This window comes from Dendrobates tinctorius, unplaced genomic scaffold (assembly GCF_039654945.1).
Source record: "Dendrobates tinctorius isolate UK_male_01 unplaced genomic scaffold, ASM3965494v1 ptg000135l, whole genome shotgun sequence".
Taxonomy (NCBI): domain Eukaryota; kingdom Metazoa; phylum Chordata; class Amphibia; order Anura; family Dendrobatidae; genus Dendrobates; species Dendrobates tinctorius.
This window is the reverse complement of record NW_027361803.1, coordinates 8,417,231-8,434,951: the sequence shown is the minus strand read 5'-3', so window position 1 is coordinate 8,434,951 and position 17,721 is coordinate 8,417,231. Positions and strand designations below refer to the sequence as shown.

General features: G+C 42.3%; 1 protein-coding gene across 2 annotated transcripts in view; it reads right to left on the bottom strand.

Annotated features, from left to right (window-relative positions):
- Positions 1-17,721, bottom strand: part of LOC141048419 (class I histocompatibility antigen, F10 alpha chain-like) — a 173,334-nt gene that overhangs the window by 18,831 nt on the left and 136,782 nt on the right. For both annotated transcript variants that reach the window (XM_073543966.1, XM_073543965.1), the window contains exon 5: positions 9,564-9,659. In XM_073543966.1, coding sequence (XP_073400067.1) covers positions 9,564-9,659 — 96 coding nt within the window. The remainder of the gene's footprint in view (positions 1-9,563; positions 9,660-17,721) is intronic.

Sequence of the window (17,721 nt, the reverse complement as noted above, 5' to 3'; positions counted from 1 at the left end):
AGTGTGTAATTCCTTTGGGCTGTATATTAGGTTATGTGGAAGAATTAGCAGCGGTATCTATGGTCAAACTGGCGATTGCTAGATTGTTATTCATAGCAAGGAAATTGATTGCTCGGTTCTGGATCAGAGAAGAGCCTCCGACTAGACGAGACTTTCTCACGCAAGCGGATCATATAATTTTATTGGAAAAAAGTATTTATACTAAGAGAAATAAACTCAACGTATTTCAAAATATATGGCAGCCATGGATAGAATGGAATTAGATTTGTGGGGAGGATGCATTATGTTATAGATGATGTTCATACTATACAATTGTTTATGGATTTGGGAAAGAATATCGGATAGGAAATGAGGAAGACACTGAGGGGGTCTCGAAGGGGGGGGATAGGGGGGAAAAAGGGGGGGGATTTTTGTTCATAAAAATACACTCACTGGCCACTTTATTAGGTACACCATGCTAGTAACGGGTTGGACCCCCTTTTGCCTTCAGAACTGCCTCAATTCTTCGTGGCAGAGATTCAACAAGGTGCTGGAAGCATTCCTCAGAGATTTTGGACCATATTGACATGATGGCATCACACAGTTGGCGCAGATTTGTCGGCTGCACATCCCTGATGCGAATCTCCCGTTCCACCACATCCCAAAGATGCTCTATTGGATTGAGATCTGGTGACTGAGGAGGCCATTTGAGTACAGTGAACTCATTGTCATGTTCAAGAAACCAATCTGAGATGATTCGAGCTTTATGACATGGCGCATTATCCTGCTGAAAGTAGCCATCAGATGTTGGGTACATTGTGGTCATAAAGGGATGGACATGGTCAGCAACAATACTCAGGTAGGCTGTGGCGTTGCAGCGATGCTCAATTGGTACCAAGGGGCCCAAAGAGTGCCAAGAAAAAAATTCCCCACACCATGACACCACCACCACCAGCCTGAACCGTTGATACAAGGCAGGATGGATCCATGCTTTCATGTTGTTTACGCCAAATTCTGACCCTACCATCCGAATGTCGCAGCAGAAATCGAGACTCATCAGACCAGGCAAAGTTTTTCCAATCTTCTACTGTCCAATTTCGATGAGCTTGTGCAAATTGTAGCCTCAGTTTCCTGTTCTTAGCTGAGAGGAGTGGTACCCAGTGTGGTCTTCTGCTGCTGTAGCCCATCTGCCTCAAAGTTCGACGCACTGTGCGTTCAGAGATGCTCTTCTGCCTACCTTGGTTGTAACGGGTGGCAATTTGAGTCACTGTTGCCTTTCTATCAGCTCGAACCAGTCTGCCCATTCTCCTCTGACCTCTGGCATCAACAAGGCATTTCCGGCCACAGAACTGCCGCTCACTGGATTTTTTTTCTTTTTCGGACCATTCTCTGTAAACCCTAGAGATGGTTGTGCGTGAAAATCCCAGTAGATCAGCAGTTTCTGAAATACTCAGACCAGCCCTTCTGGCACCAACAATCATGCCACGTTCAAAGGCACTCAAATCACCTTTCTTCCCCATACTGATGCTCGGTTTGAACTGCAGGAGATTGTCTTGACCATGTCTACATGCCTAAATGCACTGAGTTGCCGCCATGTGATTGGCTGATTAGAAATTAAGTCTTAACACACAGTTGGACAGGTGTACCTAATAAAGTGGCCAGTGAGTGTATATGATTATATGTGAACAATAGCTTGATCTCATATATGTTATAATTGTTTTCATTAATAAAAAAATATCTGATTAAAAAAAAAGAGATACAGGATTTGAGTACTGGGGTGAAAATAGGCAGAAAAGCCATCAGCAAAGTCCAGGTTCCTTATGATTACTTCCACATAGAGGTTGAAAAGAAAGGGAGAGGACGCCTCCTTGTCTTGGCGCTTTTTGATCTTGATCCATTCATTATTTCCATACCTGGTTCGCACTGTGGCTTCTTCATCGTTGTAGAGTGACAAGATTGAGCTAAACAAGTGCGCCGGCTCCTACTTCACTCAGTGCTTCCCAAAGCTTATACTCAACACAGTGACAATCCTTGGTATAATCAGTGAGGTGCAGGTAGAGCGTCTTCTGGTGCTCCCTCATCTTTTCTATTATCCATCTCAGGTTTGCAATGTGATCATGTCCCTTTATCCTTACAGAATCCAGCCTGGGCATCAGGAAGTTCTCTATCAAGGATGTTCCCCAAGCGCTTCTGAATGACCCTTAGAAGCAAATTGCGGGGATGGGGAATCAGGGCGATTGTTCTATAGTTGGTGCAGTCCCTGATGCTGCTTTTCTTCAGCAGTGGGATAAATGCTGATTTTTTCCAGTCCTTCAGCCATGTGCACATCTTTCAGATTTTCTGACATACTGCTGTCAGTGCGACTCTCAGGACTGGATTGAGCAGCTCTGCAGAGATGACATCAACGTTAGATGCTATGGTTTTTGGCAACTGCCTCAGAGCCCAATCCACTCAACTTTCCAATAGTTCTGGTTCCTCTTTGCCTCCACGCTCCTCATGATAGCCACTGCTTGCGCTAGCATATAGTTCCTCTCTGTATACCTTCCATCTCTGCTCAATGTCCAGCTGATCGCTAATTTCATTGCTATAACAGTCTTTGATGGTTGCTTGGCGTGCTAAGAAAGGCTTATTCCTGCCCCAAAGGATTTTCGGGCTCTGAATCTGGAGCCCCTGTTGCAGCGATTTAGAGCAAAAGTACATACTTGGTGTCGCCTGCCATTGTTGAATATTGGTAGATCTAACTTAATCAAAATGGTAATGATGCCACAATTATTATATTTGATACATAATTCTCCGGTGTGGATCTGTAGGGACTTTTTTGCAAAAATAAATACATTATTCCGGGAATTAATTTGGAAGAAAAAACAGGCTAGGATTCGCTTGGAGATACTGCAGCGAGGGAAGGAGGAGGGAGGACTGGCGGTGCCAAACCCATTCATATACTATATAGCCTCCCAGATGCAACATCTTAAGGGTTGGGGTAGAGACGGAGCATATGACAATGGTGGTGATATTGTGAGAGAAGGATCGGTATGGAAATATCCAGGGTGCCGGTTGGAGGTGGGAAGACGGCAGATAAATGGGGCACGATACCCCACGTTGGCTATGATTTTCAAGGTGTGGGATAGGGGTAAGTCTCTTTTGAGGATAAATTGGCCTACGGAGTTCTGGCCATTGTGGCGGAATCCGGATTTGCAAGAGATCAAAAAACTGGTGGGGTTCGGAAGATGGGAAGATAAAGGGATTTATCTGGTGTCATAAATTTTGCAAAATAATACTCTTAAGAGTTTTGAACAATTGAGAACAGAATTTCACCTCCCACATGTCTTCTTTTATCAGTACTTACAGCTAAGACATGCATTGGAAAAACAGAGAAGGACAAATCCGGTGATAGTGACACATAATCAAACACTACATATGCTACTTACATCTGAGTCTTCTAGGGGACTTATCTCTGAATTATACAAAAGATTATTGCCTGCCCATCTGGAGACATACCCACTGACTGCTGCTAAGAATAAGTGGGAACGGGACGTTGGCCCCCTGACGGAGGACCAGTGGTCCGATATTCTAGAACAGGTCCCTAAAATGGCGGTTTCTGAGTGCCAGCGGCTTTCGCAAATATATCTCATTCACAGGGTATATAAAACACCCAGCTTATTATTTAAAATGGGACTCAGGCCCAATACACAATGTGTTAGGTGTGGGCAGGATGATGCCCACTTGATGCATGTTATGTGGGAGTGCGGGCACATTGGGGATTTCTGGAGGCAGACCCTGGGACTCATATCCCAGGTATACCATATTACAATACGACCGTCACCTCGTCTGTTTGTTGAATTTATGGGAGGAGGGGTTTGACCCGGACTCTGCAGTGGCCCTGGGGATAGCACGTATCCTATATCAGGCAAGAAAGATACTTGCATATCATTGGTTGGATCCTATGCCACCAACATTGTCAGAACTTAAAAATAAACTAAGTAATGTCATCAGATTGGAAAGGGGGGCTTATTTAAAAAGAAATGCAATAAGAAAGTTTTAAAAAATTTGGCAGCCATGGATGGAGTCACCGGGTCTCCCCTCGGGCGCACTGGTACGGGATGCGATGTTGGACCAGTTGCTGTTGTGCTTGCGGTGATGGGATGCTTGGGGGGTGAAAATAAAGTCTAGTGTCCTTTGTGGCGAAGTGGATTTTGAGTGGCGCGGTGGGAGGGGGCTGGGGTGGATTGGACCTGATATCCGCGGGGGGGCGAAATATGATGCGGAGTGGCGCGGCTGGCGGGGATGGTTTTCCCACTGAACTGAGGCACTGATGTATAATTTTGATTTTTGTTTATTTGTGGAGCCAGGTTGTTTATAGGCTCAATTTTATGCAAATATCTGTGTTTTGAGATTTTCTTCTTTTTATTTATTCTTACACAGGAAGAGTTTTACCCTTTAAATAATATCTGCTTTCAATGTAATTTTTACTAGCTATGTCATATTCTTTCTGTATTGATTCCTGAATGTTTAATAAAAAAGATCTGATTCAAAAAAAAGAAAGGCTTCTTCACTTGTATCACAGAGGCCAAAAAGATCCCTAGTGTGGCCCCGCATACAGGCTTGAGGTCCATGCATCTGGGTCGCCCTCGCTCACACAGGGCAGCGGGGTACTCGGTACCGGACCGGTGTCAAGGTGGGAATGTGTCACAGCAGCGTTGACCCTGTCCGTGGCCCTGGGCGCCCTATATCAATGGCGGTGATGTTAATGGTGTTAAAGTTTATTAGAATAGTTTGTGACGCCACCCGTGGTGTTTGGCAAGTAAGATGTTGAGCCAACGCTGCATACAGATCCGCTGGGACTGATGGCGTGGTGCAGCAGAGATGGTGTAGCTCCTCACAGGTGGAGCTGTAGTCCCAGGGCAGTGTAGGTGCAATGGATGAGGAGAGGCGCAGAATGGTATGGAGGTGTAGTGGTGCTGGAATAACTGGAGGACACCCGAGTATGCGGTTCCAAAGCTTTACTCACATTTTGCAGTTCACTCCACTGCCTGCCTCCGTACTGTGTTCTCCAGGTCAGGGCCCCAGCCAACCCCCAGGCAGGATAGGATTCTCCCTTCCACACTCCGCCAACATGTACCTTTCTGAACAACTCCTCTAATTCGCATTTAGGTGCGAAGCACTCCAGTACTTAGTTACCCTGGAATGCCTCTCTCTAGGTGTTCCTAGTCTTTACTTGTATGACAGACAGCTGTAGCCTGCTTCGGGGACTCCTCACTGCTTCCCGGCTCTCTATTCAGTTGCTGTTGTGTCCCAAGTCTATGATGGGAGCAAGGCGTTAGCGGCTCACTACTCCTCCGGTGTCTGTTGCCGGACATAAAGATCCAATCAACCTCGGGGACCGGGCCCCGGCCTTTGCGCTCTCTGGACTGGAAGGGTTCTCTATCTTTCTTCAACCAGCTTCCCACCGTCCTTCTATTCTCCTTCGTTCCGATCTGTTCTCTCTCTCTTATGGAAGGTTAGGTTATCAATCTTATCAGTCTCTTTCTCTGGTCTTTCTCGTGCCAGCAGCCCAGATCACTGGGACCTGCTGCAGCACGTCCCTCAGACACCCATCTTCTCTCTTCTCTCTCCTCTAACCAACTAACCACTAACTCTCACTCTTCCCACTCTTTTATATCTAACTCCACCCGCCTCCCCAGCACCTCTCGTGTTAGGAAGCCAGGGACCACAAAAGGCACCCTATGACCTTTCCAGCATAAAGCATGGATGGGTCCCTGCTGAACTATCCTGTGTGTGGGGTGCAGGTGTTGGAATGCGGAAAGGAGTTCCCAGCCTACCTGAATGGTGGGGCACTACACCTTAGGAGAAGGTGCAGTACCACTGTGGCGACTGAAGCCTCAGGGGCGCCACACATCAAATTTTGAAATAAAAGGCTATGTTCACACTAGGCGGTTTTTCAGCTTTTTTTCTGCAGCAAAACCTGCTCTCTTGGCAGTAAGAAATTGCCCCAAAAAGTAGGTTTTGCTTGGTCTCTGTTGTGTTTTTGCCATGCTATATTTGTCTCTTGTGCATGCTGATAAAGTATAGTGCAAAGAAAAAATCATATTCTACTTCATCAGGTTTTGCCACAAAAAACACAGCAAAAACTGATACCTGCATTTTTGCAGCATTTTTTCACCACCCATTACTTTCAAAGGGTGAAAAATCCTGAAAAAAAACTGAAAGAAGTGACATGCTCTGTTCTGCAAAAACCAAGAAAAGGCACAAAATACTGAGGACAAAATAAATAACCAAGCTGTGTGCATGATATTTCTGAAATCTCAGACTTTGCTGGTACTGTAAAACGCAGCTCAAAATTTGCATGAAAAAGCTGAAAAAATGCCTAGTGTGAACATAGCCTAATTATACATTTGTTGAGACGTACATCAAGTTTATGTAAAGACTTGATATTTTCAGTGTTGACCTTTATTTTTCAAGACTTCTGCCGTTCGCTCTGGCAGCTGAATATATCAGCTTCTGGGCCAAATCCTGATGACTGCCAGTCTCATCGGTGCTTTCTTTTTTTTTATCCTACCACTTTTCTGAGGATTGGTCACAGGTTCTCAATGAAATTGAGATCTGGTGAGTTTCCACCCATGGATCCAAAATTGTAATGTTTTGTTCACCAAACCACTTAGTAATCACTTTTGCCTTGTGACTTGGTATCCACCATTCTGGGAAAGTATTGCTCATCATCACATTGCTCCTGGGTGGTGGGGACAAGTTGCTCTTGGAGGAGGTTTATATCCCATTCTGTATTCAAGGCAGTGATCCTAGGCAAATTGTGAGTGCACCCCCTCCATGGATGAAAAGCCCCCACACATGAATGCTCTCAAGATCCTGTACTGTTGACAGACATAGGACTCATGGTAGCGCTCACCTTTTCTTATCTAGATAATCATTTTCCGGATGTCCCAAGTTTTATCCTCATATTTCCAGCAGAATATCAGGTTGTCCTTGATGTTTTACTTGGATAGAACAGGCTTCTTTGATGCCCTCCTTTAAGCTATGGCAGCCTCTGAATGCATTTGTCCCACTGTGGGTGCAGCTGCACTAACACCTGTCTGATGCTATTTCAGAGTATGCACTGGTGTTGAACCGATCCCCTTGGTCATGGGTGAGGAAAGTACAAACCACAGGCCATTTACGCCTGTGATATAATTTGTTCCAGTCTTTGGCCAGATTACCGTCAGCCGCAGTGCTTGGGTCACCAGCCCAGTTTGTCCTGCTGCGGCCTTTTAATTCTTCCCTAGACTGTATGCATATGCACACATCATCCACTACTGAACGCCATGGCGCACGCACTTCTGAATTACATCCTGATTACGTCCAGTGCCAAGATATTATTTGTATGTGGAGTTTGTCTGCTTTGCGTGCTTATTCTGCTCCTTTCTATGATGAATGCAGCCGTTGCAGTGACTCCTTTGTAATGTATACAGCAGTCGCAATGTCTCCTATGTGATGCATATTTACCAGTCTCAGTTTTTCCGATGTTATGCATATACAGCAGTTTCAATGTTTCCTATATGATGTATATACAGCAGTCTCAGTGTCTTCTAAGTAATGTATTCAGCAGCCTCATTGTTACATATGTGATATATGTATAGCAGTCTCTGTGTCTCCTATGTGATGAATACTGCAGAACTCCCGTGGCTTGATTTCTATGACAGTTACATGAGCAGTGATGACTTTATTTTGAGGAGTCATGCAGTGAAATGTGCATCTGCTGCGAGTTCTTAACAAAACTTATGATCACAAAGAGTTGACTGCGCTACAGATTGACACAAACCTGGAAGTTGTGAAGAGCCCCATCATCAGTGCCACCTAACATCACAGACTCCCTAAAGAGGAGCTGCATCATCACAATAGGGGTGTGTTAATTAAATGTTTGACCAAATATAGCAGGATCATTTTAGAGTTGATACTTTTGTATGGCTGCGAGTGAAGTTATACATTTCCCAATGGCCCTTGGCAGAAAAAAGATTCCCCACCTATGTCATCTGAATCCTTTTTTAAGAGACGGTCTTGGTACTTGCAGGTGTCATGATCCCAGTGCAGGTTTTGACCTGCACGTCAGGGGTTAATGTCTTGAGCCCAGTGCATGCTTTGACCTGCACGCCTGGGGTTAATTATTGTGGTCTCTCTTTGGTTCAGGGAGAGCTTCTTATAGCCCTGGGAAACTCCAATCCCCATCAGTTATACTTTTGCCTTTGGCCGAGTGTGTTGACCCCTGTGTGCCTGTTCGTTGTCTTCTAGCTTGTTTATATGGTTCTGTCCCCCGTTGTGAGTTTGCCTGTTGATTCTGTACTGTATATCTGTTTCTCTGGTTTCTGACTTCTTGGCTACATCCTGACTATCCTTTCTGTCTAAACCCTTTGGTATTGTTGTGCTATCTCATGCTTTGACCCCGGCCTGATCTGTTTACGTCCCTGTCTATGCCCCTTGGTAACTTTGTCCCATAATTACCCTGCTAGGAGTTTTCCTTCAACTCCTAGCTCTCTGAAGTTTAGGCCACGCCCCCAGCAGTCACGTGCTTCAGGTCCTGCTGGTCTGAAGCACGCATCTTCTCTGCTGCTGCCCGCTCCACAGGTATCGTAGAGCACAGTTTGTCTTAGGCTGTGTGCACACGCTGCGGAATCCGCTGCGGGTTTTTCCGCATGGAAACGCAGGTAAAGTGACCTGCGGATTTCCTGCAGTTTCACACCTCTACTATGTTAAAGGTGTGAAACCGCTGCGGAAAACGCAAACAATTGACATGCTGTGGTTTGTAAACCGCGGAAAAAAACGCACTGTTAGCACAGCGTTTTTGAAACCCCATAGGGTTTCATTGTACTGTACTTGGTCTGCGGAACTGCTGCGTTTCCGCAGGGGCAAAACCGCTGCGGAAACGCAGCAGAATCCGCAGCGTGTGCACACAGCCTTACTCAGGACACGCGCACTGGCTCAGTGAGCAAGTGCAGTGCGGTGTTCCTGACAGCAGGACTTTACTGGGCGCCCTGACGCCTTCTTCACAGCAATTCCCTTTGATCAATAATGGTTTATTTAGGGGCAATCTTACAAGTAGCAATGTCCTTGCCTGCAAAGCACTTTTGGTGCAAAGCGATGACTGACTGTACGGGTCTCCATGGCAAGGAATGACTTTGTAATTTTTTGTATTTCATATGATCATAATAATCTAGAGTTAACGCCGCTATAAAAAGGAAGATGAAAACTTTGTGAAAAACAAAATTTGTGTCAGTTTCAAGAGTTTTGGCAGCGACTGTATATATGGGAGATATCAGAGCAGCTATTCTCCTCCAACTAGCTCAGAGACAACTGAAATTTAGAGACAGAGCTGGCAGAGGGGAAAACTGGAGAAAATATAGGATTCAGGTGATATAAAGGCCAGGGATAGTGTTATTCCTCAGGTCCTTGCAGGACGCTTATTCTGAACAGTCACCTGATATGACAGGTACGCTTTACTGAAAGGTGTGGAAGAAAAATTTGGCAAATGCATTCATCACATCTTTTGCTGTTTATTTAGCGGAATATATCATGAGAAGTGCGGGATTACTGACACTTACTTCTATAAAAGAAAAATCCACCAATGCCGAGAAGAGCGACGACCACCACCACAGCTACGACCACAGCGATGACCCAGACACTGGACTTCTCTGGTTCTGGTTAGAAAACAGAAATATAAATCTGATCTGTGGATTACACTGAGAGCGTCATGTATCAGCCGCACATTAGTCTCCTCCGCAGCACTGATGACATATGGATCAACAATTGTCGATTGTGGCCAAATTGCCACTAGGCCAGAAGAGATTCCAACGAAAGTGAGATAAAAAATATTAAATGTTTATTAATAACAAATTTAAAAATATGATTGTATACTAAAAAATAGACAGGGCTAAGGCCTCAAAAAACAAGGAGGGAAGAACACAGCCCAAAAGGCACAGCACAGTAATATATACCTCAGAACCGTACGTGTATATCAACATTAGGACACAAAGGCCGCCACTATATTATATCCATTAGTGCTGTCAATCAATAATAGATATTGGTACAATCCATGCAAAGCTTCATAACTGAGATACAGAAAATCACATAGTGGAAAAACCAATGTGACCAAAAGGATGTTACGAGGTGAGGATTAACCCAGTGCAGGAAATGTGCAAATATATTGTATCCTAAGCAGTGGCTATCCTCTTCTAGTCAGCAGCAGTATCTGATGAACCCAAGGACTGATTTACCATAATATCCCTGTAAATCAGGCTAGAATAATTCCCCCTATAATACATATATTACCTGGGTAAAGTGAATGGATGAACGTGTAGATAGTGGTGCTGGCAGGAGTGATGTAGCAGAGCTGTGTTACCCTCCCGCCCTTGGGTGCTGGTGGCAGCATACCGTTCTGGTGTTATTGGAGGATCCTGGCAGTGACGGACCGAAGGTTTATATATATATATTCCCGGCCTGGGACTGATGATATATGTACTGCCCTCACTGCAGAGTGCCCCGATGACCAGTACGTGACAGGGCAGCCTCTCCAGCGACTACTTATCCTAGGTGCATTTCCCTGACTGACCCGAGGGTAAGGGGGCGCCAGAGAGCTGCGACTGTGTAAGCTCCTTCACAGGTCGGTGACGGTCAGGGGACATCTGTATCTCCTGGCTCCTTCTCACGTGTGGTTTCCTTACAACAGATATTGTGTTATTCCTCAGATACAAGTGATATAATGACCAGATATCGTGTTATTCCTCAGATACAAGTGATATAATGGCCAGATATCGTGTTATCCCTCAGATACAAGTGATATAATGGCCGGATATCGTGTTATTCCTCAGGTACAAGTGATATAATGGACAGATATCGTGTTATTCCTCAGATACAAGTGACATAATGGCCAGATATCATGTTATTCCCCAGATACAAGTGATATAATGGCCAGATATTGTGTTATTCCTCAGATACAAGTGGTATAATGGCCAGATATCGTGTTATTCCCCAGATACAAGTGATATAATGGCCAGATATTGTGTTATTCCTCAGGTACAAGTGATATAATGGCCAGATATCGTGTTATTCCTCAGATACAAGTGATATAATGGCCAGATATTGTGTTATTCCTCAGATACAAGTGGTATAATGGCCAGATATCGTGTTATTCCCCAGATACAAGTGATATAATGGCCAGATATCGTGTTATTCCTCAGGTACAAGTGATATAATGGCCAGATATTGTGTTATTCCTCAGATACAAGTGGTATAATGGCCAGATATCGTGTTATTCCCCAGATACAAGTGATATAATGGCCAGATATCGTGTTATTCCTCAGATACAAGTGATATAATGGCCAGATATTGTGTTATTCCTCAGATACAAGTGGTATAATGGCCAGATATCGTGTTATTCCCCAGATACAAGTGATATAATGGCCAGATATCGTGTTATTCCTCAGGTACAAGTGATATAATGGCCAGATATCGTGTTATTCCTCAGATACAAGTGATATAATGGCCAGATATCATGTTATTCCCCAGATACAAGTGATATAATGGCCAGATATTGTGTTATTCCTCAGATACAAGTGGTATAATGGCCAGATATCGTGTTATTCCCCAGATACAAGTGATATAATGGCCAGATATTGTGTTATTCCTCAGATACAAGTGGTATAATGGCCAGATATCGTGTTATTCCTCAGATACAAGTGGTATAATGGCCAGATATCATGTTATTCCCCAGATACAAGTGATATAATGGCCAGATATTGTGTTATTCCTCAGATACAAGTGATATAATGGCCAGATATCGTGTTATTCCCCAGATACAAGTGATATAATGGCCAGATATTGTGTTATTCCTCAGATACAAGTGGTATAATGGCCAGATATCGTGTTATTCCTCAGATACAAGTGATATAATGGCCAGATATCATGTTATTCCCCAGATACAAGTGATATAATGGCCAGATATTGTGTTATTCCTCAGATACAAGTGATATAATGGCCAGATATCGTGTTATTCCCCAGATACAAGTGATATAATGGCCAGATATTGTGTTATTCCTCAGATACAAGTGGTATAATGGCCAGATATCGTGTTATTCCTCAGATACAAGTGGTATAATGGCCAGATATCGTGTTATTCCTCAGATACAAGTGACATAATGGCCGGATATCGTGTTATTCCTCAGGTACAAGTGATATAATGGCCAGATATCGTGTTATTCCTCAGGTACAAGTGATATAATGGCCAGATATCGTGTTATTCCTCAGGTACAAGTGATATAATGGCCAGATATCGTGTTATTCCTCAGATACAAGTGATATAATGGCCAGATATCGTGTTATCCATCAGATACAAGTGACATAATGGCCGGATATCGTGTTATTCCTCAGGTACAAGTGATATAATGGCCAGATATCGTGTTATTCCTCAGATACAAGTGATATAATGGCCAGATATCGTGTTATTCCTCAGGTACAATTGATATAATGGCCAGATATCGTGTTATTCCTCAGGTACAAGTGATATAATGGCCAGATATATCGTGTTATTCCCCAGATACAAGTGATATAATGGCCAGATATCGTGTTATTCCTCAGATACAAGTGATATAATGGCCAGATATCGTGTTATCCATCAGATACAAGTGACATAATGGCCGGATATCGTGTTATTCCTCAGGTACAAGTGATATAATGGCCAGATATCGTGTTATTCCTCAGATACAAGTGATATAATGGCCAGATATCGTGTTATTCCTCAGGTACAAGTGATATAATGGCCAGATATCGTGTTATTCCTCAGATACAAGTGATATAATGGCCAGATATCGTGTTATTCCTCAGGTACAAGTGATATAATGGCCAGATATCGTGTTATTCCTCAGGTACAAGTGATATAATGGCCATATATATCGTGTTATTCCCCAGATACAAGTGATATAATGGCCAGATATCGTGTTATTCCTCAGGTACAAGTGGTATAATGGCCAGATATCGTGTTATTCCTCAGGTACAAGTGATATAATGGCCAGATATCGTGTTATTCCTCAGATACAAGTGATATAATGGCCAGATATCGTGTTATTCCTCAGGTACAAGTGATATAATGGCCAGATATCGTGTTATTCCTCAGGTACAAGTGATATAATGGCCAGATATCGTGTTATTCCTCAGATACAAGTGATATAATGGCCAGATATCGTGTTATCCATCAGATACAAGTGACATAATGGCCGGATATCGTGTTATTCCTCAGGTACAAGTGATATAATGGCCAGATATCGTGTTATTCCTCAGATACAAGTGATATAATGGCCAGATATCGTGTTATTCCTCAGGTACAAGTGATATAATGGCCAGATATCGTGTTATTCCTCAGGTACAAGTGATATAATGGCCAGATATCGTGTTATTCCTCAGATACAAGTGATATAATGGCCAGATATCATGTTATCCATCAGATACAAGTGACATAATGGCCGGATATCGTGTTATTCCTCAGGTACAAGTGATATAATGGCCAGATATCGTGTTATTCCCCAGATACAAGTGATATAATGGCCAGATATCGTGTTATTCCTCAGGTACAAGTGATATAATGGCCAGATATATCGTGTTATTCCCCAGATACAAGTGCTATAATGGCCAGATATCGTGTTATTCCCCAGATACAAGTGATATAATGGCCAGATATCGTGTTATTCCTCAGATACAAGTGCTATAATGGCCAGATATCGTGTTATTCCCCAGATACAAGTGATATAATGGCCAGATATCGTGTTATTCCTCAGGTACAAGTGATATAATGGCCAGATATATCGTGTTATTCCCCAGATACAAGTGATATAATGGCCAGATATCGTGTTATTCCCCAGATACAAGTGATATAATGGCCGGATATCGTGTTATTCCTCAGATACAAGTGATGTAATGGCCAGATATCGTGTTATTCCTCAGGTACAAGTGATATAATGGCCGGATATCGTGTTATTCCTCAGGTACAAGTGATATAATGGCCAGATATCGTGTTATTCCTCAGGTACAAGTGATATAATGGACAGATATCGTGTTATTCCTCAGGTACAAGTGATATAATGGACAGATATCGTGTTATTCCTCAGGTACAAGTGATATAATGGCCAGATATTGTGTTATTCCTCAGATACAAGTGGTATAATGGCCAGATATCGTGTTATTCCTCAGATACAAGTGGTATAATGACCAGATATCGTGTTATTCCTCAGATACAAGTGACATAATGGCCGGATATCGTGTTATTCCTCAGGTACAAGTGATATAATGGCCAGATATCGTGTTATTCCTCAGATACAAGTGATATAATGGCCAGATATCGTGTTATTCCTCAGATACAAGTGATATAATGGTCAGATATCGTGTTATTCCTCAGATACAAGTGATATAATGGCCAGATATCGTGTTATTCCTCAGGTACAAGTGATATAATGGCCAGATATCGTGTTATTCCTCAGATACAAGTGATATAATGGTCAGATATCGCGTTATTCCTCAGATACAAGTGATATAATGGTCAGATATCGTGATATTCCTCAGATACAAGTGATATAATGGCCAGATATCGTGTTATTCCTCAGGTACAAGTGATATAATGGCCAGATATCGTGTTATTCCTCAGATACAAGTGATATAATGGCCAGATATCGTGTTATTCCTCAGATACAAGTGATATAATGGTCAGATATCGTGATATTCCTCAGATACAAGTGATATAATGGCCAGATATCGTGTTATTCCTCAGGTACAAGTGATATAATGGCCAGATATCGTGTTATTCCTCAGATACAAGTGATATAATGGCCAGATATCGTGTTATTCCTCAGATACAAGTGATATAATGGCCAGATATCGTGTTATTCCTCAGATACAAGTGATATAATGGCCAGATATCGTGTTATTCCTCAGGTACAAGTGATATAATGGCCAGATATCGTGTTATTCCTCAGATACAAGTGATATAATGGCCAGATATTGTGTTATTCCTCAGATACAAGTGATATAATGGCCGGATATCGTGTTATTCCTCAGGTACAAGTGATATAATGGCCAGATATCGTGTTATTCCTCAGGTACAAGTGATACAATGGCCAGATATCGTGTTATTCCTCAGGTACAAGTGATATAATGGCCAGATATCGTGTTATTCCTCAGATACAAGTGATATAATGGCCAGATATCGTGTTATTCCTCAGATACAAGTGATATAATGGTCAGATATCGTGTTATTCCTCAGATACAAGTGACATAATGGCCGGATATCGTGTTATTCCTCAGGTACAAGTGATATAATGGCCAGATATCGTGTTATTCCTCAGATACAAGTGATATAATGGCCAGATATCGTGTTATTCCTCAGGTACAAGTGATATAATGGCCAGATATCGTGTTATTCCTCAGATACAAGTGATATAATGGCCAGATATCGTGTTATTCCCCAGATACAAGTGATATAATGGCCAGATATCGTGTTATTCCTCAGGTACAAGTGATATAATGGCCAGATATATCGTGTTATTCCCCAGATACAAGTGATATAATGGCCAGATATCGTGTTATTCCTCAGGTACAAGTGATATAATGGCCAGATATCGTGTTATTCCCCAGATACAAGTGATATAATGGCCAGATATCGTGTTATTCCTCAGGTACAAGTGATATAATGGCCAGATATATCGTGTTATTCCCCAGATACAAGTGATATAATGGCCAGATATCGTGTTATTCCCCAGATACAAGTGATATAATGGCCAGATATCGTGTAATTCCTCAGGTACAAGTGATATAATGGCCAGATATCGTGTTATTCCTCAGATACAAGTGATATAATGGCCAGATATCGTGTTATTCCTCAGATACAAGTGATATAATGGCCAGATATCGTGTTATTCCTCAGATACAAGTGATATAATGGCCGGATATCGTGTTATTCCCCAGATACAAGTGATATAATGGCCAGATATCGTGTTATTCCTCAGGTACAAGTGATATAATGGCCAGATATCGTGTTATTCCCCAGATACAAGTGATATAATGGCCAGATATCGTGTTATTCCTCAGGTACAAGTGATATAATGGCCAGATATCGTGTTATTCCTCAGATACAAGTGATATAATGGCCAGATATATCGTGTTATTCCCCAGATACAAGTGATATAATGGCCAGATATCGTGTTATTCCTCAGGTACAAGTGATATAATGGCCAGATATCGTGTTATTCCCCAGATACAAGTGATATAATGGCCAGATATCGTGTTATTCCTCAGGTACAAGTGATATAATGGCCAGATATATCGTGTTATTCCCCAGATACAAGTGATATAATGGCCAGATATCGTGTTATTCCCCAGATACAAGTGATATAATGGCCAGATATCGTGTAATTCCTCAGGTACAAGTGATATAATGGCCAGATATCGTGTTATTCCTCAGATACAAGTGATATAATGGCCAGATATCGTGTTATTCCTCAGATACAAGTGATATAATGGCCAGATATCGTGTTATTCCTCAGATACAAGTGATATAATGGCCGGATATCGTGTTATTCCCCAGATACAAGTGATATAATGGCCAGATATCGTGTTATTCCTCAGGTACAAGTGATATAATGGCCAGATATCGTGTTATTCCCCAGATACAAGTGATATAATGGCCAGATATCGTGTTATTCCTCAGGTACAAGTGATATAATGGCCAGATATCGTGTTATTCCTCAGATACAAGTGATATAATGGCCAGATATCGTGTTATTCCTCAGGTACAAGTGATATAATGGCCAGATATCGTGTTATTCCTCAGATACAAGTGATATAATGGCCAGATATCGTGTTATTCCTCAGATACAAGTGATATAATGACCAGATATGGTGTTATTCCTCAGGTACAAGTGATATAATGGCCAGATATGGTGTTATTCCTCAGGTACAAGTGATATAATGGCCAGATATCGTGTTATTCCTCAGGTACAAGTGATATAATGACCAGATATGGTGTTATTCCTCAGGTACAAGTGATATAATGGCCAGATATCGTGTTATTCCTCAGGTACAAGTGATATAATGACCAGATATGGTGTTATTCCTCAGGTACAAGTGATATAATGGCCAGATATAGTGTTATTCCTCAGGTACAAGTGATATAATGGCCAGATATCGTGTTATTCCTCAGGTACAAGTGATATAATGGCCAGATATCGTGTTATTCCTCAGATACAAGTGATATAATGGCCAGATATCGTGTTATTCCTCAGATACAAGTGATATAATGGCCGGATATCGTGGTATTCCTCAGGTACAAGCGATATAATGGCCAGATATCGTGTTATTCCTCAGATACAAGTGATATAATGGCCAGATATCGTGTTATTCCTCAGGTAAAAGTGATATAATGGCCAGATATCGTGTTATTCCTCAGATACAAGTGATATAATGGCCAGATACCGTATCATTCCTCAGATACAAGTCATATAATGGCCAGATATCGTGTTATTCCTCAGATACAAGTGATATAATGGCCGGATATCGTGGTATTCCTCAGGTACAAGTGATATAATGGCCAGATATCGTGTTATTCCTCAGATACAAGTGATATAATGGCCAGATATCGTGTTATTCCTCAGGTAAAAGTGATATAATGGCCAGATATCGTGTTATTCCTCAGATACAAGTGATATAATGGCCAGATACCGT